Source organism: Dipodomys ordii, unplaced genomic scaffold, assembly GCF_000151885.1.
Source record: "Dipodomys ordii isolate 6190 unplaced genomic scaffold, Dord_2.0 Scaffold78, whole genome shotgun sequence".
Classification (NCBI taxonomy): domain Eukaryota; kingdom Metazoa; phylum Chordata; class Mammalia; order Rodentia; family Heteromyidae; genus Dipodomys; species Dipodomys ordii.
In genome coordinates, this window is record NW_012267294.1 from 5,738,637 (window position 1) to 5,761,454 (window position 22,818).

At 43.3% G+C, this 22,818-nt stretch overlaps 1 protein-coding gene across 4 annotated transcripts in view; it reads right to left on the reverse strand.

Annotated features, from left to right (window-relative positions):
* Positions 1-21,767, reverse strand: part of Csde1 (cold shock domain containing E1, RNA-binding) — a 43,020-nt gene extending 21,253 nt beyond the window's left edge. The window contains exons 1-6 of one of the 4 annotated variants that reach the window (XM_013024680.1): positions 21,642-21,767; positions 12,662-13,047; positions 3,125-3,323; positions 2,273-2,382; positions 1,779-1,871; positions 1,077-1,174 (exon numbers count right to left, since the gene is read on the reverse strand). In XM_013024680.1, coding sequence (XP_012880134.1) covers positions 1,077-1,174; positions 1,779-1,871; positions 2,273-2,382; positions 3,125-3,323 — 500 coding nt within the window. In that variant the 5' untranslated portion in view covers positions 12,662-13,047; positions 21,642-21,767. The remainder of the gene's footprint in view (positions 1-1,076; positions 1,175-1,778; positions 1,872-2,272; positions 2,383-3,124; positions 3,324-12,661; positions 13,048-21,641) is intronic. The other 3 variants (XM_013024681.1, XM_013024682.1, XM_013024683.1) reach the window with 3 other exon arrangements.
* Positions 21,768-22,818: the final 1,051 nt, after the last annotated feature.

Consider the following 22,818-nt stretch of genomic DNA (forward strand, 5'->3'; position numbering starts at 1 on the left):
GGCTTTTTTCTTTTTGCTTATGTGGTGCTGAGGAATCAAACTCAGGGCCTCATGCATGCAAGGCAAGCGCTCTACCACTGAGCCACCTTCCCAGCCCCGCTCCTGTTTTATTGAGACTATGTTTTCCAGGGTGCCTCTAACTATCAATTCTTCTGCTTTTACAGGCCTGCTAAGATTGGCTCCAACTTCCTAACATTACCTCTCTTCTTGCTTCTCTAGTCTCTCACATTTTAAAAGAAATGTATTGCTGGATTTTTGCTCCAATTAGCTTGCTTATGTTAATGGTTCTATAACTATTTGTTTTGCTCATCAGTGGCTACCAGTCTCAGTGTTCTGTCTCATCCAACATTCATTCCCATCCAGACATCTTTCTCCACATGGACTACTTCCTTCAGCCCATTCCCTTGCCCCATTAGGGTAGGCCAGGCCAGAAACAAAACAAAACAAAACAGCCTTATGATTCTTCATGTCAGCACCACCTCTCTAGACAACTATATTAAACTCGGTGATTGCACTTTCCCAGTGAACTTCATCTCTCTACCTCATCACCCTCGGCCTATCTGCGTTAGGCCCTCTCCTTTCATAACTCTCAATTACACTGCTAGATCACCTCTGATCTAGAGCCTCCACTCTCCACAAGGCTAGACCACTGCCCAAGGCCTACACAATCATACTTTCTTGTTCTTAGTCATTCAGACTGCTGTGAGCATGGCACAGTTCCTACAATCAACTCTACCTCTGTCCAACTTTTAGCTATTTCCCTAAATATGCCACAATATTTCCTCCATCCCCACCAATGAATTCTCATTATCCTCCAAAACTATTTATAAAAAGCACTGCAATGTTTCTAAAGTCTTCACTGACCACTCAAACAGCTTGCAAAAGGACCATGTTCTGACACTGAACAATGCTTGGGAGAGAGCACTCAGAGACCCTCAAATCCTCGGCTGATGAATAAAAATTTAAAACCTCATGAAGTGATTCAGATCTGCATGGTAGGTTTTAATCTCACTTCAAATTTCTTAATATAAGAACGGCAAAATCACCTAGAGAGGAAGAATCTGAAAGGAACTTACTGTTTATTGTTATCAATTACGAAGTTTATTTTATCTCCTGTCTCCAGCTGAACATTCCCGTCAACATCTTCAGGGGTGTAGGTTAGGTAGAACACCTCCTGTGAAGGAACAGGTGGCCATTACCATTCTATCAGGATGTACGTGCACTGTATGCTGTGATTTACTTAAAGACTTCTACTGGCTGTGTAAAGCCAAATTTCTTAAAATGATATGCTTTATGACAAGCTGTTTTATTCATATGAACACACTTCCCCTCCATGGTGCTGATGACTTCTGTGAGTCCACAGCGGAGCAGCAATCCAGCTTCAAAAAGCGTTTGCCCAGAAACTGCAGTTACATTTTAAAAGGACAATTTTTATATAAAGGCATTCCAAACAAAAAAGCCGGAGTTAGTATTTAAAAGGAACCAGAAATAACTCCCTCCCGTACCCCTAAAAAAAACTGAAAGGAGCATTTTACCTTAATGTCTAACTAAGGTCATACTTGGGCAAGCTAGCATACTTGGAAGCCCTATGGATGTTTTTCTTAAAAAAAAAAAAAAACAAACTTAAAAAAAATTATGCTGCACTTGAAGCCTCTTAGAAACCAAACTTAAAACTGATTTTATCAACCTGCTTATGTGTTCTACTTTGAATTTTTAACGTACGCTTATAGACCACATGGTGGATCAGGCAAAGGTTTAAGAAAAATACACAAGTTTACCCCATTACGTTCGTAGCATACACTCCCTGTTGGACTCTGACCCGGGGCAGCTGGAGATTTACTCTCTAAGTTGTGAGGAACAGCGCACACAACCTACCAGTCAAAAAAAAAAAAATTTCCATTGCTAATCATTTCAGGAGCAGCACTGTGCAATATAAACTGAATTTAATATCCTCTATCCTACACACAGGGATGCATTCAACATGATCCACGAGAGGATGCCACGCTGCCAAGTTCCAAACCTACAGCACAGCAAACAGCCTGGAAGCACAGACTGGAGGGTATGTGCAAAAACCCAAACTGTCCTGACCATATTTTTAATTCAGGTCAAGAAATGCCAGTGCTTCTGATGTAATTTTAAACTAGTCATCTTTATATACACTATAGCTATCTTCCGTGCAAACTGAGGATATAGGGGAAAATCTTCCTTTGCTAATGTGAAAGATATGCAAATGCAGGGCCCTAGGAACACACAAAGCATCAAAGACACTAACTTGTCCATTCATTCGTTCTTCAGGGTGGCTTTCTGGTTTTATCTTCACCAGTTTAATAGCAATGGGTTTCCCAGTCCGCCGGTCAGACGATACTTCAAATTCAACATCATCTAAAATGAAGAACATGTTATATTCGTTGGACTAGTGTTTGTAAATGCTATCTTCCAAGCTCCACTTAAGGTAACCCCGAAATTACCTAAGGGCTTAGTAGAAATGGAAACTCCAGACCTATGCAGAAACAAGCTTTGGGGATCAAGTTCAGAGACTATTTAACAAGCCTGCCTTGTAATTCTGGCACATCAGAATTACAAAATGTTTCAGAACCACTGCCTCACACTAAGAGAGCCACTTTTTAAATCTTATTTTTCAGGAACTAACGCGTACTACAAATGAGGCAAAACAAACAAAATCCCATAGCCCTAGGCAAGTTTCTCTTTTAACCTCTCTGTACTTTAGTTTCCTTATCTGTAAAATGAGAATTAAGTCTCAAACAGGACTGCTGGGAGGATTAACCACAATAACGGTCAATAGTATCTACTACACCAAATACTCATGCCAGCCACTATTTTAGCTCCTTTCCCCAAGGTGTTTTTGAAAAATAGACACCCCATTAACTAGTCCTTGAAATTTTTCTAAGCATCCATTGTAAAAATAAAAGGTTATCTTTTAGTCAATTAGTTTTTCACAACTCAAAGACACCACCATAATAGAAAATAGGGCTCTGCCATACATACATACTTCAGTAACTGGTACAGCTAAAGAGCCACACTATTTCTTAAAACACTTTTAGAATCGCACTCGCATGACCAAGATGACACACAAGAGAAATTGTAGAGGAAAATGACAGATTACCTCCTACTTTTAGGTCCTGCAGGTTGCCATTATATTGTGAACAGTGGAAGAAAAGTCTAGCTTGACGTTCTGAACACTGAATAAATCCATAAGAGGTTAACAGTTTTTCAATAACCCCCGTTTCGCGCAGTGCTGCTGAAGTACCATTGGGGTACCCATTGTGTCCATTGTTGTGGAGAAGGTTTGGATCAAAGCTCATCTGTTTTAAAAATAAAAAGAACTCAATCTATACAGATCTGTCCATCATCTCCACAGAATACTAAGTCTGGTTAACAAATCACTAAATCTTCACTATAAAGAAGCAAAAAAGAAAAATATAAAAGGAAGATTGTGGGGCTTTTAGTACTGAAATGTTAATTTAGTTAAACATTTCAGAGGAATCAAACTATTTTAGGGACTGTCCTCATTTATGGTAGAATTTTCACTTACCAGAAAAAATAGAATTTCTGGAGAATGTTAAGGTGAAGCAATCATATTAGTACAAGTTTCCTTTATGTTAATTTTAAATTACAAAAACAATAATCACAGAACAAAAGTTATTCAAAACATGGTCCCAAAAATCGACACTCTTCCTTGTCAGACTTAACACTTAGACACCTTAACACCACTTGGTAAGTCGTGCATCCTGAAAGTATGAAGTTAGTAGAGATTAACGCAATAAAACAAACTTCTCCACAATACTTAATTCAAACTAGGAAATTGTAATGAATTCTTAGGCCCTTAAAAACACAATCTGAAATTGTGAGTTAGAAAACTTGCAGACAAAATCCTCCAAGACAACAAAAGCCTGTCTAATCACATTCAATCATTTCACAAATATATTTTAAAATCTTTTGCGTGCTAGAAACTTTTCACTTTCCAGACACTGAGGAAATCTCTGAAGTTATTTATTTGTATGGTCACTTTGTAAGATCTGGTAAAGCAGTGAAAAAAGAGCTATTTAAATGTGATACACTGGGACCCATTTAAGTTCAATTCTATCACCTTGGATATTGCATCTTACTTAAGTATAATCATAAAAAAGGATAATTTTCTAAGTTTAAATGAAGCATAGAATAGCACAAAATCCTTAGCAAGGGCTTGGTGAATAATTGACTACAATAGCAGCACCTCCAAACCTTTATAATTGTTTAGGTCCTTGCATTGAAACTTGAATTGTGTTTTATTTAACGGAAATATTGGGCAACTGATGCTAATGACTATTTTCACAGGGAAAAGCTATAGCCAAACTCTAGAAAGATGAGCCAAATAATGAGTACTTTAAAGGAATATGGACAGTGGGTTTGCCAAGTCTAGTCTACCACATTCCTAGTGGTTAATTCTTTCATTTTAGCCACTGTTGTTCAACATGTATTCCATTGCCACAGAAGCCCATAAGAAGTAATATGACACCATCTCCATTTTACTAATGAGGAAACAGCACAGAGAGGCTAAATAACTTGCCAAAATCAAATGGTAGAGGATACAAACCAAGAAGGTTTAACCTCCCCAGCATGGGCTGTAACCCAGGGCTTCTCAAATTTAGTCATGTGGTAATCTGGGCTTTGAGATCTTCCACTTTTGTCTCTAGTAAGTGCAATGGCGATACAGGTACATCCCACTCTTGGACATATTTGGAGCAGCAAGATCTAAACGCTAAAAGTCTAGGTGAAACAAAAATGCTTAGGGCAGTTATAAAGTTAGTCTAAAGGACATTTTGACCAGACTGAGTAGCCCTAAGTCATGCTCTCAACACAAGCAAGACACACTGGGATCAACTGCTTTCCTGACTTACAGATCTCTGATACGAGGGGGTCTTCTTTTGTTTTTTAGTCCCAGATGAGGTAGAAGATGAAGATAAAGGTAAAGAAAGCGAAGGAGGGGCTGCAGAAGGGGGCTGAGAAGCTGATGACACAGTAAACATGCTCGACATCTCAAATAGCTGTGTAACATAGCATAAGGTTTATAACTATTATTAACAACAGTTTAACACACATTTGGTATTCAACCATTATACTTTTTTAGATAAGGCCAATTTGGCAAAATATATCTAGTCAGATCTATATTATGTAAGAAATACAAAATATTAACATTAAAAGTGAAAATGGAAAGGTTCTTTCAAATATACTAAACCATCTCTACCCATGTTATCTACAATTTTTAAGAGGCCTCAAGGACTCTGGTAGTTGATACGGTGAGACCCAACAACTTTAGAAATCTAACTTCATCACTGGTCTCCCAATAAAGTACATGGAGGCAATCCAAAGGGGTATGAGAAGTAATAAACACATGGTTCTCTGGAGGTAAAACCAGTCTTGACACTTACTATGGCTTTGCAGTAGAGGTCTGATTCCCCCTGAAGAGGCATCTCAAATGCTCACATCTCCTGTAACCTAGGTGTCTTTTTTTTTTGTCCTGGGGCTTCAACTCAGGCCTGGGCACTGTCCCTGAGCTTCTTTTGCTCAAGTCTAGCACTCTACCACAGTGCCACTTCTGGTTTTTTCTGAGGAATGGAACCCAGGGCTTCATGCATGCTAGGCAAGCACTCTACCACTAAGCCACATTCCCAGTCCTACCTGTGTTCTAAAGAAACTGTAACAGGCTGACAGCACAGATATTGTTACTCTCAAGATGTTACAGTTCAAATATGCCCAATTAAGTGGCCATATAAATTAGGACTCTAACTTAACTTTCTTCTCAAATAAGACAATGTAACCCATAATTACTAGTTAATCCCATTAAAACATGATAATCTGCCAGGAGCCATAGGTTCACACCAATATTCCTAACTCCTCAGAAGACTGAGATCTGAGGACTGAGGTTGAAAGCCAGCCATGGGCAGACAAATCTGAGACTCTTTACCTCCAATTTACCAGCAAAAAGATAGAAATAGAAGTATGTTTTAAGGGGTAGAGTACTAAGTCATGAGAAGGGTTAGTGAGAGCAAGAGGCCTTGAATTCAAGCCCTATGGCTGGCACAAAATACATAAATAAAACTGAAAAATGCTATTGGCATTAAAGGAAGGAACCAGCAAATAAACATTATTTTTTATGAAGTTCTTAGCAGACTTCCCAGACTTAAACTGAAAAAAAAAAAGGTATATGTGCGTGTGTGTATGTGTGTACTACAGTATAGACTTGGAGGTCACAGAATTGTTCAATATGCTCTGCCATTTGAGCCACTCTCTATCCTTGTTCAAGGGTTATTTTAAAGATCTTTGATTATATAAACATTATTACTGGTGGCTCAAGCCTGTAATCCCACTCAGGAAGCTGAGATCTGAGGATCATAGTTTTTTCTGTTTTTTTTTTGGCGGGGGGGGGGGGTCGGGTTGTAGGGCCTGAGCTCTGGGCCTGTCCCTCAGCTCTTCAGCTCAAGGCTAGCGCACTACCACTTGAGCCATAGCACCACTTCCGGCTTTTTTCTCCTGCTTATGTGGTGCAGAGGAATCGAACCCAGGGCATCATGCATGCAAGGCAAGCGCTCTACCACTGAGCCACCTTCCCAGCCCTGTTTTTTAATTTTTTTAATGCCAGCCCCTGCAGGGAAGTCCCTGAGACTCTTATTCCCAGTGAAGTATGGAAAAACAGGAAGTGGCCCTGTGGCTTAAAGTTATAGAGTGCTATCCTTGAGTGAAAAGCTCAGGGAGAGCGCCCAGGTTTGGAGTTATGCCCCACAGCCAATAAAACAAACAAAACAGATTTATGCTTACCTAAGGAAAATTAATGTTGATATATCAGTGAAGTGTGAATTTAAGTGAATCTGGAGAATTACCCAGAATATAAACTTAAGGGCTAGTACTTTTTGCTCAAGGCTAGTCCCTAGACATTCATTTATTGAATTATCAAAGGACAAATAAATGATTTTTGAAGATTTTTCATTAAACATTAAGATATAAATGTTTCTGGGGCTGGGAAGGTGGCTCAGTGGTAGAGCGCTTGCCTTGCATGCCTGAGGCCCTGGGTTCGATTCCCAGTACCACATAAGAAAAAGAAAAAAGCTGGAAGTGGCACTGTGGCTCAAGTGGTAGAGCGCTAGCCTTGAGCTGAAGAGCTGAGGGACAGTGCCCAGGCCCAGAGTTCAGGCCCCACGACCGGACCAAAAAAAAAAAAAAAAAGATATAAATGTTTCTAAGAGAAAAATAATTCCAATTTTGGCAATAACCAAAAACGAAATAAAGAAAATTAGTACTATTACACCAAAATCATAATTAGGAACAATCTGCCATGTATTGTATGCTAATACACTGGCATGGCATTTCTGAGATGCAGCATGTGACAAAGGACTAAGGCTGCTGCTCAGTGCTAATACCCTGCCTAGCATCCATAAGACCCCAAGCATCTTGGGGGTCTCCAGTCATGGTAAGTTATACAATGGCAAACAGTCATTAGAAAATACAGGTGCAGAGCTGGGTGCTGGTGGCTCATGCCTATAATCCTAGCTACTCAGGAGGCTGAGATTGGCAAAAAAAAAAAAAGTACAAGTGCAAATGTTTATGCTATAATAGGAAATAAAAACTATCCACACTGTATGATTTCAATTCAATGGAAAAGAATCCAGATGTGCCTCCATGACCCACTTCACTAGGCTTGAACCCCAGTGCTCTAGTAATGAACCCATCAGGACTATTTCAGCTTCTACTCACAAAGAGCAAATTCTTGAAACTTACCAAGTTTTAGTCTGTCTACCTCTTTCTACCTATGTACTCTCCCCCCACCCAAATCCTGGGGCTTGAACTCTGGGCCCTAGCCCTGTCTCTTAGCTTTTTTTGGTCAAGCAAGTGCTTTACCACTTGAGTCACAGCACCATTTCTGGGTTTTTTGAGTAGTTTATTGGAGATAAGAGTCTCATTGAGTTTCCTTCCCAGGAACTGGCTTCCAATCAGACCCTCAGATCTCAGCCTCTAGGCAGGATTACAGTTGAGAGCCACTGGCCCCCAGCTCTACTTTATTTATAAAACTAGAAGCCAATAAAAGCAGAACTAGAAAGACTCTGAGGTCAATTTTAAGTTGACAGTCGTCAAGGAATCAGCTTAAATTCTCTATAAAGAACAGAAGCCTGGCTTTTAGTCCTAGTTCTCAAGTACAATTACAGTTCATTCAGAAACATTCCTCAAATGTAAAGTCAGAGCCTAAGCAGTCTCCAGGTTCCCTTGAAAAAACTCAGGTGTGTACTTTGTAACTTCCTGTAAAGCCCTCTGAGGAACAACCTATTCTAAGGACAAGAAATTAGCTTGCAAAGGGCAGCTTTAGAAAACTGCTCTGTATTCCTCAAACATTATCTTTCCTGAACTGCCAGCTTTCCTGATCTTTCAGCTTCCTGAATGCAATCATTTTTCATACTAACTGCTGAGGACTGAGTGGACTAAAGTTTTTTTGTTTTTTTTTTAACATACCATACTGCAGAAATCAGATTTTCTCTTCAAACTTTTCTTTATTCTTTTGTTCCTAAGTAAAACACTATAACCTACTGTTTGAAACCCCTTTTGTTGGTTAACCTGGAGCTCCGATTAACATATTCATTTTAAATTAAGTTTTTGGTATTTCAATTATTCTCTGTCCTACATTGATAACCATCTCAGGAGTTGTTTATTATTATTATTATTATTGTGATTGTTGTTGTCAGTCATGGGGACTGAACTCTGTGCCTGGGTGCTGTCACTCAGCTCTTCAGCTCAAGGCTAGTGCTCTACCACTTGAGCCACAGCGCCACTTCTGGCTTTTCTGCTTATGTGGTGCTGAGGAATCGAACCCAGGGCCTCATGCATGCAAAGCAACCACTCTACCACTGAGTCACCTTCCCAGCCCTTGTTTTTATTATTGAATGAGTTGATTCAAATAAAAAAAAACAAAAAACAAAATAAGTGCTAATAAGCACTCACATAGTAACTAGGACTTTGCAAAAAAAAAAGAAACAGGGCAAGTACAGAATCTGGTGACCTGAAGACCTTTCTAAAATCCATTAGTCATCTTTTAATAAATTATCCAAACTATACTTCAATGTACTATTATGAAACATTCTTATCAAATGTCCTTACTGAACTATTGTTTTTGACTAAATGTTTTGTGTATTTTTAAAAGCTAGAGATGGAGAGAACACTGGCTTTAAAACTCTGGATATTTACAGTCTCTGGCGGTGCATATACCACTGTACACCACCCAGGAAACGTTCAAGTTACACTACACCTGATGACGCTAAGCTTCATCTTTCTGTAGGTCTCTGCTATGCCTTCAAGTATGAACACTCTTACCTGAAGAGGAGAAATTCAAGAAGCACAGTAGAGATTTCCTAGCTTTGCTTGGAAATCTTTCAATTGTTTTCATCAAATCATTCACTAATGTCTTATTTTGACAGGCTTAACATTTTAATCAACCTTCTTTCCTACCCTCCCTCCTTTCCCTTTTAGGGCCACTTCCATCTTTAAATCCTAATAGGTACTACTTTTCCCTATTTAAAAACATCCTCTTTTTTGTTTTTTTTTAAAGCCAGGCATGTGTAGCTTATACCTGTAATCCTAGCTCCTCAAAGTGAAGACCTGAGAATCACAGTTTGAAGCCAGTACATGGAGGAAATCCAAGAGACTCTATTTCCAATGAAACACACACACACACACACACACACACACACACACACACACACACACACACGCGCGCGCACGCACGCACGCGTAAAAGCCACCAGCCAAAAGCTCAGGTAGAGCATCCAGGCCCTGAGTTCAAGCCTCAGAAGTACTATAAAAACAAAACAATATCATCTTTAAAATCTGGGGTTAGGAGGTAGCTGATTGCTCAGGCCTGTAATCCTAACATTCAGGAGGCTGAGATCTGAGGATGAGGATTACAGTTTGAAGCTAGCCAGGGCAGGAAAGTGACTTCTATATTTGACTTAAAAAAGAAAATGTCACTGGGTGCTGGTGGCTCATACCTGTAACCCTAACTACTCAGAAGGCCGAGTGAGAACTGAGGATCCCAGTTCAAAGCCAGTCAGAGTAGGAAAAGTCCATGACTTTTACCTCCAACTAACTACCAAAAACCTGGAAGTGGAGTTGTGGCTCAAGTGGTAGAATGGTAGCCTTGACAGAAAAAGTCCTCAGGTTCAGGGTTCAAATCCCAGACACACTGACACAGAGACATACACCCCCCCCCCCAAAAACTAAAGTCTAGAAACTAATGATTAAAAGAAATTGTTCTGGGCTGGGAAAGTGGCTCAGTGGTAGAGCGCTTGCCTTGCATGCCTGAGGCCCTGGGTTCGATTCCTCAGCACCACATAAGCAAAAAGAAAAAAGCCGGAAGTGGCACTGTGGCTCAAGTAGTAGAGCGCTAGCCCTGAGCTGAGGGACAGCGCCCAGACCCAGAGTTCAGGCCCCATGACCAGACCACCCCCCAAAAAAAGAAATTGTTTTTCATAATCCTAGCCCCATAATAAGCATTGTGTTTTAAGATTCTACCTAGCATAGTATCATCAACTTCTTATGAATTACATTTAAGTTTAAAGATGGATTTCTTTTCTTTTCTTTTTTGGGTCCAGTCATGGGGCCTGAACTCTGGGCCTGGGTGCTGTCCCTCAGCTCTCCAGCTCAAGGCTAGCTCTCTACCACTTGAGCCACAGTGCCACTTCCAGCTTTTTTCTTTTCGCTTATGTGGTGCTTAGGAATCGAACCCAGGGCCTCATGCATGCAAAGCAAGGCACTCTACCACTGAGCCACCTTCCCAGCCCCTGAAGACGGATTTCTTGTTTCAACATTTCAGACCCAATCTATTTCTATAAAGAGCAAAGGGTTTTATAGTTTGAATAACCAAGTCATTCTCTCTAACTTTATCTCCATATTCAATTGGTAACCAAGAGTCCTCTTACTGCAAGAATGAGACCAAAAACTCCTACTTGCTTCTCCATTTATACACTATCAATTATTTTCTTTAATCTATTTTTCTTTTAACCCATCTTCAATCTATCCTTCAAATATATTAAAGTGACCTCATTTTTAAAAAAACACTCAAGTCGGGTGCTGGTGGCTCACGCCTATAATCCTAGCTACTCAGGAGGCTGAGATCTGAGGATCGCGCTTCAAAGCCAGCCCGGGCAGGAGAGACCGTGAGACTCCTATCTCCAATAAACCCACCAGAAAACCGGAAGTGGCGCTGTAGCTCAAGTGGTGGAGCGCTCGCTTTGAGCTGAAGAGCTGAGGGTCAGCACCCAGGCCCAGAGTTCAAGCCACGCGACCGACCAAAAATAAAAACCACTCATTAATCCCTATTAACAACCTGGCTGTCCTACAGAATTTAGCCAAATATATATATATATTTTTTTTTGGGGGGGGGTCTGGTCGTGGGGCCTGAACTCTGGGCCTGGACCCTGTCCCTCAGCTCTTCAGCTCAAGGCTAGTGCTCTACCACTTGAGCCACAGCACCACTTCCGGCTTTTTTCTTTTTGCTTATGTGGTGCTGAGGAATTGAACCCAGGGCCTTGAGCATGCAAGGCAAGAGCTCTACCACTGAGCCACCTTCCTAGCCTTAGCCAAATATATTGATTGGGCTCTTCAAAAACTGGCACCAGCAGGCTCCCCAACCAATTATTCTTTCCATACCACAAAGCTGTCCTCTCTGTTCATAATTGGACTATTCAAGACATACCACATTTTTACAATAAAAAATAAAATAAAAAAATAAAGACAACCCACTTAAAGGAAAAAAAAAGACATACCACTTGCTCCCTATGTCTGGAATCTGCTAATTCTGTACCTCTACCACAAGAGTCTTCTCTTAACAAAGTACTATGCATCTCCAGATGTCTTTCCCTCCAAGGCAACTGCTCTTCAGTCATATTATCATTTTGAGTTCTTTTCTTTCAGCATATATTAACCTGTGTCATTTTGTAACAAATTGCTCTAAATCCTAAGTCCATTAACACCATACCCATTCATACCTGTATTCTAGTGCTGGAAATGTTAGAAATATATCTATGCAGCTGGGCGTTGGTGGCTCACACTTGTAATCCTTGCTACCCAGGAGGCTGAGATCTGAGGATTGTGATTCAAAGCCAGCCTGGTCAGACTCTTATCTCCAATTAACCACTCAAAAACTGGAAGTGGCACTGTGGCTCAAGTGGTAGAGTGCTAGCCTTGAGCTGAAGAGCTCAGGGACAGCACCCAGGCCCAGAGTTCAAGCCCCATGACTGACAAAAAAAAAAAAAAGAAAAAGAAAAATATCTATGCAAACATTCATTCATAAAATATGCAATGAAGAATGCCAGCTAGTGGCAGCAAGGAAGGACTGGATGGCTCCTTCCTCAGGAAGAAGCTAGGCAGGGGTGAAGATAACTATTGCTGTACCAAACATCATGTAGCTTTTAAATACGCTTGATACAAAGACCAGAATGGGCATAACTATTAGAAACTTTTAAAATCACATCAACCAGCATGTACTGGTATTTTTGTGACAAATCCCTGTGTGGTCACAAATACTGTGTCTAACAAAAGACGAGTAGTTTTAGAACAGAAATGAACATTTTTATATATGACCAAATTCAGAACTCTATAACTCTTAAAACTACAAGCCTACCTCGCAGTGATAATCAAATATTGCACTTTCAGTATCTGCTGATTCTTCCTTTTTCAGCACAAGTTTCAAAGGATGAAAGTTGCTAGTATTAAAAAAGAGCGAGAGAAAATGATCTACCAAGCTAATAACGAATACAACTGCTGCTGCACCGGGCAATCTCACAGCACAGCACTGAAGAAAACAAAGACTACTAGCAGCGTTGGGAAGTGCTCTTTCAAAGCTGTTGAGTAGGCACAAACTTCTTGTTTCAGATCAAGTGTTGTGTCTTCAACTTAGGTGTACTCTTCTTCTTTGGTCTTGTTGGTGGTTACGAGGTTTGTTCCTTGCCTGATCTGAACTTGAAGCAGCAGTTTCAGGTGGTAAAGTCTGTTCTGTTACACTTCATACTAAAGACAAAAAATAAGGACATTAAGGATGGTATACACAAGAGAATTGGGAACAGAGATAGGGAAGCAGGACAAACTCATTTAATTATCAAGAATGGCTGGTTCAGGGGCTGGGAAAGTGGCTCAGTGGTAGAGTGCTTGCCTTACATGCATGAGGCCCTGGGTTCAATTCCTTAGTCCCACATAAGTAGAAAAAGCCGGAAGTGGCGCTATGGCTCAAGTGGTAGAACACTAGCCTTGAGCTGAAGAGCTGAGGGACAGTACCCAGGCCCAGAGTTCAGGCCCACACCCACAAAAAAAAAAAAAAATGGTGATATGCAGATCTCTGACACATGGCTGACAACTACCATTTTTTGGCAGTTGTCACATACTCAAGACCTCAAACTAGGTCCTTATTGACTTCTCACCCAGATCTTGCCCAAAGTTACAATCATAACATTTAACTTAGTTAAGGGTTTTGTAGACAAGAATTTCTTCTTGTTGATGCCCCCAACTGTGCTGAGTTACAACTGGAAGAAAACTGGCACCCAGAACAAAATGCCCCAAATTAATTTGTTGAGCTGAAATCTAAGTATCTACAACTAACATAGTACACTAGAAACTACTTATTATTTACTACTGCATAAGCACTAAAGCCACATAGATATCAGATAAGTAAAAAACAGAATTTAAACAGAATGGAGCTGGGCACCAGTGGCTCACGCCTGTAATCCTAGCCATGTAGGAGGCTGAGAAAGAGGCTGGCTGAGATCTGAGTACCACGGTTTGAGGCCAGCTAGAGCAAAAAAGTCCAGATACTCTTATCTTCAATAAACTACTTAGAAAAAGCTGTAAGCACTGGGCACTGGTGGCTCATGCCTAAAATCCTAGCTACTCAGATGGCTGAGATCTGAGTATCATGATTCAAAGCCAGCTGGGGCAGGAAAGTCCATGAGACTTATCTCTAATTAACCAAGAGAAAACTGGAAGGTGTGCTGTGGCTCAAGTGGTAGAGTGCTAGCCTTGAACACAAAGAGGCTTAGGGCCTAATGCCCAAGACCTGAGTTCAAAACCCAGGACTGGCAAAAGACAAAAAAAAGAATTTATACAGAATGCAACTGGAAAACCTGGTAGCATTTCTAAGAGAAACCAAACAGTATTCTAGGCATGAAATATCCCACCTGCTCCTTGAGAACAGGATCCACACAGGCTGGCATCAAGTAAAGTTCTTTCTGAACGATGATGGCAATAAGTGTGGCTTGTTTCAGAGGAACTCAGTACAACAGCCTGGCTAGAGGAGATGGCTGGGTTATATGGTCTGACAGGTGCAGAGGAGCCAGGTTTGGTGCATCACTTCTGGTTTTCTGGTGGTTAACTGGAGGTAAGAGTCTCAAGGACTTTTCAGCCTGGGATTTGCTTTGAATCAGGATCCCGAGTTTTCAGCCTCCTGAGTAGCTAGGATTACAGGTACGAGCCACCAGCACCCAGTTGTGCTCAGTCTCTTGAGTTAAGACTTCCAGTCCTTTTTGCTCTGGTTATGTTTAAAAACAGGCTCTTGTCTTTTTGCCCTCACGCTAGTCTGGACTTCAATCCTATTTGCACTTCCTACCATAGCTGGAGTCCAGGCCCAGCCTGTACAGGTTCTTGGGTGCAAAATGTCTTGACAAACCAGTGCCGGTGGCTCACGCCTGTAATCCTAGCTACTCAGGAGGCTGAGATCTGAGGATCACGGTTCAAAGCCAGCTGGGGCAGAAAAGTCCACGAGTCTCTGATCTCCAATGAAACTACTAGAAAACCGGAAGTGGCACTGTGGCTCAAGAGGTAAAGCACTCACTTTGAGCTGAAGAGCGCAAGGACAGAGCCCAGGCACAGAGTTCAAGCCCCAAGACGGACCAAAAAAGAAAAAAAAACGCCTTAGCAACTTTTTGCTCAGACTGGCCTCAAACCACAAATCTTCTTGTGTAGCTTGAATACAGATGTGAGCCACCAGTACCCAGCAAATATTTTCCCCAAAAATGTATTTGATGAGAGATGAATACAAAACATATCTGCCAACTTCTAGTGTCCCCCTGGCCATTCTGTCCCATAACACTACCAGAATGACCTACAGAAAAACTCTCATCAGGACATTGTTAACTCCAGCAAGCTGAAGTAGGATCCCTCGAACCCAAGAGTTCAAAGCCAGCAACAGAGTTGAGGCCCTGTATCCAAAACAAAATCCTTCAGTGACTTTCCTCAGCACTCTAGATGGGAAGGGGTCTTAAATCCCAGCTATGGACAAGACCAATGCAACTTTCAATAAGAAACAAATACAAACCCATGAAACCTGAGATTCTGAATTTATTCCAATAGGTTAAATTTCAGGTGTTTTTTTTTGGGGGGGTGGTAGTGGTGGTGGTGGTAATGGGGCCTGAACTCAGGGCCTTGGCGCTGTTTTTTTGCTCAAGGATAGCACTCTACCACTTTGAGCTACAGCACCACTTCTGGTTTTCTGATATTTAACTGGAGATAATAGTCTCATGGACTTTCCAACTGAGGCTGGCTTTGTGATCCTAAGATCTCAGACTCCTGAGTGGCTAGGATTGTAGGCGTGAGCTACCAAAGCCTAGCCTAACCTAGGCATTTTCTTTACTTTCCTAAAATGTTTCTCACTAGTAGCCTGGATTAAAAACCACCACCATTCAAGGTAGTTTAAGCCACTTTACCACTAAGCTACTCCACCCCAACCCTGTCACCATTCTAATCCCTACTGATAAAACCAGCAGGATCTTGTGCCAACACCAATCTTTCGGATACCAAACCATTTCTGCACTGTTTACTTCATGTTTATGTGACCTGTTCTTATTTCAAATTTCTGAGAAGCAAACTTAAGTTATACCCTGTACAACATCTGACCTAGTACTGCTCAGCAGCACAGCATAAACTAATAACGCACAATACACTAAAAGATGTCACAATTCTAACAACTGTATTAAGTCTTATCCAATCAAGATAGAAACTTCTTTAAGGACTGGAGGCATGGCCATCTGTAATAGATGACCATCTGCGAAGGTGAGGCTGAGTTCAGAACCCAAGTAATAATCTTTAAAAAATGTAGACTTAGTGTAATTTTACCTCAATACTTTAGGTCTATTAACAGACACAAAGATGTGTGTACTCTATGAAAAAAAAACAAGAAAATGTCATAAAATGTGGAGATTAACTCAATCTAGAGCTTACATCGAGCACTTTCCATGTTGTCTACTCAAACAAGAAATCCCTCAAGCACAACAGGGTGCTGCAGGGTAACAGAGAGACCTAGGAGGGTTGTAAAACTGAAAATTTACCTTCATGATTACCTAAGTGGGTAAATTCAGATCTTCCTACCTGAGATTTGTAAAGTTAACTCAATGTTTTCCAGTAAAATTAACACTGAAGATACTAAAGGTATTGGCCAGGCATTTAAAAGAAAACTGACCTACTACTTCTTTTTGCCTTAGCCCTCTAAACAAACAAGCACCCCCCTTTGTGCCCTCCAAAGCTAGACAAAACCAAGAGTAGAGAAGTCTCCCTAGTTGCTAAGCATCAATTCCTTTTTCCTTTGCTCAGTATGGAAACAGTATTATTCATGATCAAACATTATGCTATGTTGTTTTAGGACTTGAGCTAATTTCTCTAGTTGAACTCCAAATGGTCAATCCCCATGGCATTTGTCCTAAAATTACCACTGGCTTGATTTTTCTTTAACTGTCTTTCCTTAAAGGCCTAGTCAACACAGCAAGCATTAATACAGGCTGAAACAATATTTATGGGATAAATGCTTCACAAAACCAGGCTTAATCATATATATATGTGCATATATACACACAATTTTTTTTTGGTTCAGTACTGGAATTTGAACTCAGGGCTTAGGCACCTGTCTCTAAGTCTTTTTATCCCTAAGGCTAGTGCTATATCACTTGAGCCATGGCTTCATTCCAGCTTTTTTGGTGATTATCTGAAGTTATGTCTCATGGACTTTGCTGTCCAAGCTGCCTTCAAATCTTGATCCTCAGATCTCAGCCTCCTGAGTAGCTAAGATTACAAGAATGAGTCACCATGCCCAGCTCTTAGTTCCTATTTCTTGATACATTACTTTGTCTTAAGTGTAAGTAGAGCATATGTGCTGTAACTGATGTAAAAGGTTGTAATTCGCTTTTACTTAGGAATCTAAAATTAGATAAAGTTCAGATAAGTTATTACCAATTGTGTGGAAATAAAAAGCTTAAATTGATGCAACAATCTCTTTATGTATTTAGTAGAAACACTGTTACTTGAACATCTCCTAATATACTTAAAATTATGAATCCACCATGGAACTTCTGCTACATACACACTAACTTGTAGGACAAATGGCCGTATGGGAAGAAGCCTCAGAAATGCTTCAGACACATCAGAAAATAAATGTGTCGTTCCAACAAGAATATAGATGGAGGGCTGGGAAGGTGGCTCAGTGGTAGAGCACTTGCCTTGCATGCCTGAGGCCAGGGTTTGATTCCTCAGCACCACATAAGTAAAAAGAAAAAAGCTGGAAGTGACGCTGTGGCTCAAGTGGTAGAGCGCTAGCCTTGAGCTGAAGATGAAGAGCTGAGGGACAGCGCCCAGGCCCAGAGTTCAGGCCCCACAACCGCCCCCCCCCAAAAAAGAATATAGATGGAACTATGTTTGTAATTTAAAATTTTCTAGTAGCCAAGTTAAACTCAAAAGCAGACTGAAATTAATTTTAAATGCTTCATTTAACCAATCATACTCAAAATGTGATTGCCAAATGTAATCATTCTAAGAAACTTAGATTCTTGCATATTGAAATCTGGTATGTTATAATTACAATTTCAAAAGGAACTAGCCACAATTTAAGTGCATAAGAGCCACATGAGATTTAGCGGCTACCACATTGCAGGGGTAGTGTAAAGTGGAACAGACTGAATAGGGGAGGGGAATGCATGCCTAGGTACCAAAAAGTAAGGGTACTGGGCAGATTTCCACTAAAAATGGGAAGCAATTCTGGTACAAATTTGATCTCTGTGTTTTCAGTTATTTAGAAGTACAAGTAACTGACTATGCACTACTAGTAGCTACAAAAGCAATGGGCAGTTTAAGTGTGCCTTGTGAGAAAACTGCCCATCAATTTACTCAATTTACTTTCAATTTCACATGAATGTTCTACTTCCATGTAAGAGGACACTAGAGCCAGGCACAGTAGGACATACTTGTAATACCAGCACTAGCTCGGCTAAGACAGAAGGATCACAAGTTTCAGGGCACTAGGATTGTATAGTGAGTTCTGTGTTTGGGCTACAGAGAAAGTTCCTGTTCAAATATAAACAAACGACTAACATGTCAGAATTTAGGGTTTTGTTTTGAACTAGTCATTAACACAAACAAGTAAAAATTGTCGAGTCAAATGAGCACTTTTCAGAGTCAAATGAGCACTTTTCAAACAGTGATGGGAAAAGGGCTTCACATTAAGACAAGATGGGCACTTAAGAAAACAAGTCATGCCTACTGTGTCTTAATGTAAGCCATTCTAGCTATTAAATCTTACTAAATATAATGTTTGATTTTTTCAGTATAATAATTATTATGAGCACAGAAGCCCTGTGCTCTCAGAACTGGGGAGGCTGAGGAAAAAGAATGAATTCCAGGCCAGCCTGGGCTTCATAGTGAGACTGTATCTTAAAGGGGGAAGGTGGGACAACAGGAAGATCATGGTTCAAGGACAGCCCAGGGGATAAAAAGTTAGAGACACCCTCCAACTCTACAAAAGAGGTTGGGAGTGAGGACTCACACCAGTTATCTCAAGGAGGATTAAGTAGGAGGGTCCAAGACTGAAGTTAGACCAAACAAATACAGTGAGCCTTTGGTTAGGAGGAAAGGAGTGACACAGTGCTTATAAACGGATTTGTTGAATGATAACTATTTAAAGATAATAAAAATATAGCTGGGTGCCAGGGGCTCACACCTGTAATCCTAACTATTCAGGAGGCCAAGATCTGAGTAGTGGGGTTCAAAGCCAGCCCGGGCATGAAAGCCTGTGAGACTCTTCAAAAAACTACACAGAAAAAGGCAGAAGTGCTGCTGTGCCTCAAATAGTAGAGCACTACTCTTGAGCACAAAGTGGCTCAGGGATGGCAACCAGGCCCCGTGTTAAAGCCCCAGGAGTGGCAAAAAGCAAGCCAGCCAGCCAGCCATCCATCCAGGTGCTCTATATCCCTAGCTACTCAGGAGGCTGAGATCTGAGGATTAAGGTTGAAAGCCAGCACAGGTAGGAAAGCCTGCTAGACTCTCACCTTCAGTCAGCCACCAAAAAGCCAGAAGTGGAGCTGTGGTTCAAGTGACAGAGCCCTAACCTGGAGCCAAGAGTTTAAGCCTATGCACATATATACATGTATATACACACATCTATATGTAAGTATAATTTACAAAACAAACAAACAAGAGCATATATGCAAAAATAACCCAAAAAGAACTGGGGGCGTGGCCCAAATGTGAGGCTGAGTTGAAACCTCAGTACCACCAAATAAACCAGCCCAAATCCTTTTAATTTAGAGGAAGAAGTCAACACAATATTTTCACTACGTAATCCAGGTTGGCCTTACAGACAAGGGTTTTCGGTCTCTGAAGTGCCAAGGATACAGGGCCACCGCGTCCATCTTTAACGGCTCTCCAAAGATCTATTGGATTAAACATCTCAAAATGGCTCTGTCTTTTTTTTTTTGGCCTTTTTGTTTTGTTATGCAATCCTACCATTGATCTATATCTAAAGTTCTCCCTTATCGTTTTCAAAAGACAAAACTAAGAAGTTACAGCAGGTCTTTGTTTTTACTAACAACAATCTCAAGAACTGTACTTCATTTTGCAGTTCTGGAAGTCAACTAAAAAATTCACCCAAAAGGAATTTCCGTTTCACGTACATACATTTGGCAACCATAGCAATGCCAATCTAGTTAATGTTAACCGATGGAACACTTAAAAAGGGTTAAAACTAAATTTTCCTTCATGTGTATTTTCCCACAATTAAAAAAAAAAGAATACTGTGGTGGCTTTCCTTTAGCGGGGGGGAGGGGAGCAGGAGTGGGAGAATACAGGAAAGCCTGTCAGCAGTTTTGACACTCTCCACTTTTATTTGCTAGGCATTTCCCAGGGTTTTCAACCATACAGATCTCAAAGGTCACACGTGTCAAGTCAGAGTTTATTTACAAAAGAGGAAAACCTATCTACCTATTTTCTGTCGCTCAAATACTTCACATTTCTACTCAGCTGCTATAAATACTCCTCCTGCGGGTCAGCAATCCAGAGCAGCTGCAAAGGCGCTCCCACGACTCCGGGTCTTTTACCTCGGCGTGGGGACTGAGCAGCAGCCAGGGCGAACGCTGGCCTCGGTGCTGTGACTCGGGCACAGGCCCGCTCAGGCACACAGTTCCTTCCCTGGCTGGGCACGGCCCCGACAGCCGCTGAGTTCACGGCAGTAACCTGGAGTCCACATTTGTAACGAGTGGCGACAGACCGTCAATTCACATTCGCCTAAAAAAACGAATGACCACAGTACATCTCCCTCCAGTCTCCCCATGATTCTACCACTGCACGCCGGTGTTTGTTTGGGTGCGGAGCCGGAGAGCGCGCGAGCCCACGGGTGGGAAGCCGGCTCCGGGGACCGCTCGCCGGCTCGGTCCTAACTCTGGCCATACTGCAGCCCACCCGGGCGCTGGGGGAAACCTTTCCCCAGAAGCGCCGTCGCCCCGAGACGTCGTCCTGACGACGCACCCGGAAGGCGAGGAGCCGCCGGCGTCAGCGGGAGCTCTACTGCCGACCCCTCCGCTGCAGAGCGCGGGGAGGCGCCGCTCGGCCGGGACCGGGGGAGCGGGGCCCACGTGCGCACCCCCCTCCCCGGGCTGGCTCCCGGGCTGGGGCTCGGCCGGGGCGGCCGGCTGTCAATCAGCCGCGGCTCGGAGGTGTTCGTGAGCCCTTCCCCAGGTGGGGCCGCGTCTCCGCTCCGGGCACAAAGAGGGCGCCGCCGCCTCGCCTCGCCGCGCCCGGGCCTCGAGGCCGGACCGCGGCGGGTAGCCGTCGGGAAAGGACGGAACACACACACAAACACACACACTAACCGAGTAGGCCCCCGCCCTCGGCCTCTGAGGCCGCACACAAAGAGCCGCGCCGCCACCCCCTCGTCGCACCCGCCGGGACTTGTAGTTCCCGCGGCCCCGGCCACGCCGCAGAGGGGGAGCGGCGGGACTACGACTCCCAGCAGCCCCCGCGCCCCGGCCCGCACCCGCGGCCTCCATCTTGGCTGCAGCCGGAGCCTCCATTTTCGCTCCCTCCCCCCACTTTACCACTACCACCACCGCCACGCGTCCCCCCCCTCACACCCCTCTCGGGCCTCGTCTCCTCCCGTGGCTCCGCGACCCGCCGTGAGGCCCAGGCGGAGAACGGGACGGACGGGAGAGGCCAGGTAGGAACTCGGTGTGAAGTCCACCCACCCTGAGCTCCAGGGTTCCCGCCGGGGCTCCAGAGTCTCTCCCGTCAGTCCTGACCTTCTCATCCGCCCTCAACCGAGCTCCGCGCCACCCCTAGCTCTGCCCCGAGGTCGTACTCACCCCAACAGCTCAGCGCCCCCTCTCCAGCGCCGCCATAAGCAGCACGGCCCGGTACGTAGGAATAAATCTCGCTTCTCTCGCGAGAGTTGGAGTCTTCGAGCGCGTGCACGAGAATGGGGGGGGCGGGAGGAAACGTGCTCTCGATGCGCTTGCGCAGTAGGGCCGAGTGACGCCAACCGGAGCTCTGGGTTTCCAAGTTGGCGGCTGCTCCTGCGCTCTCCCTAACCCCAGGGTTCATTGACCCCCCAACGGGGCGGGCGGGGGCGCCAGCCGGGGTCGTGTCTAGGCGAACTGCGGTAAACCTGCGGGGCGACGGTTCTGGGAGCAAATTCGGGAGTGTCGTGCGGAGGACAGTCCACGAGCCCGTACCCCACTCTCTTGGCTCGCCGGGCAGACGCTCTTTTGTCTCCTAGTTAGGACGGGCCGGGTTGGTATTCTAGAAACATCTTTGCCGGAAACGGCCTGGGGCTAGCTGGGCCGCGTGCTCAGGTGCCCCTCCGGACGCGCTTCATGACCTCCCCAGAGATGAGATGCCGCTCTCCGGGTTTCAGCCTCTGGAGGAGCGGGGTGACGGACGTACCACACCAGAACCAGCCCACACGCCTTTCTTTGGAAGTAGCACTGCTCGCGGGGAACCACAGACGTGAACATGACCACCAGCGCCGTGGCTGCGGCCTGGCAGGCAGCACTTGCGGGGCTGAGCAGGCGCCATTCAAGTTTAGTGACCACATAGAAAAAGGGGAAAAGGGCTGGCACCCTACCACTGGAGCTTTACCCTTACCTCTGAAGCTTTAGCACTGGAGCTTTACCTCTACTTGTTGTTTTTCTTTTGGTTGGTCAAGGGGCTTGAACTCTGGGTCAGGGTGCTGTCCCTGGCGCACTACCACTTTGAGCCATGGCACCACTTCTGGTTTTCTGGTGGTTAACTGGAGGTAAAAATCTCGTGAACTTTGCTGCCCAGGCAGGTTTCCAACCGCAGTCCTTGGATCTCAGCCTCCTGAGTAGCTAGGATTGGAAGGCATGAGCCACTGGTGCCTGTTGGCTGACTCACTTCTGGCTTTTTGCTGGTTAATTGGAGATAAGAATTTTTTAGATTTGACTGACCTCCATTTTTGGTCTTCAGATCTGTCTCACAAAGTAGTCTGGGTAGATTGCCCACATTAATTTTAAACTCTCA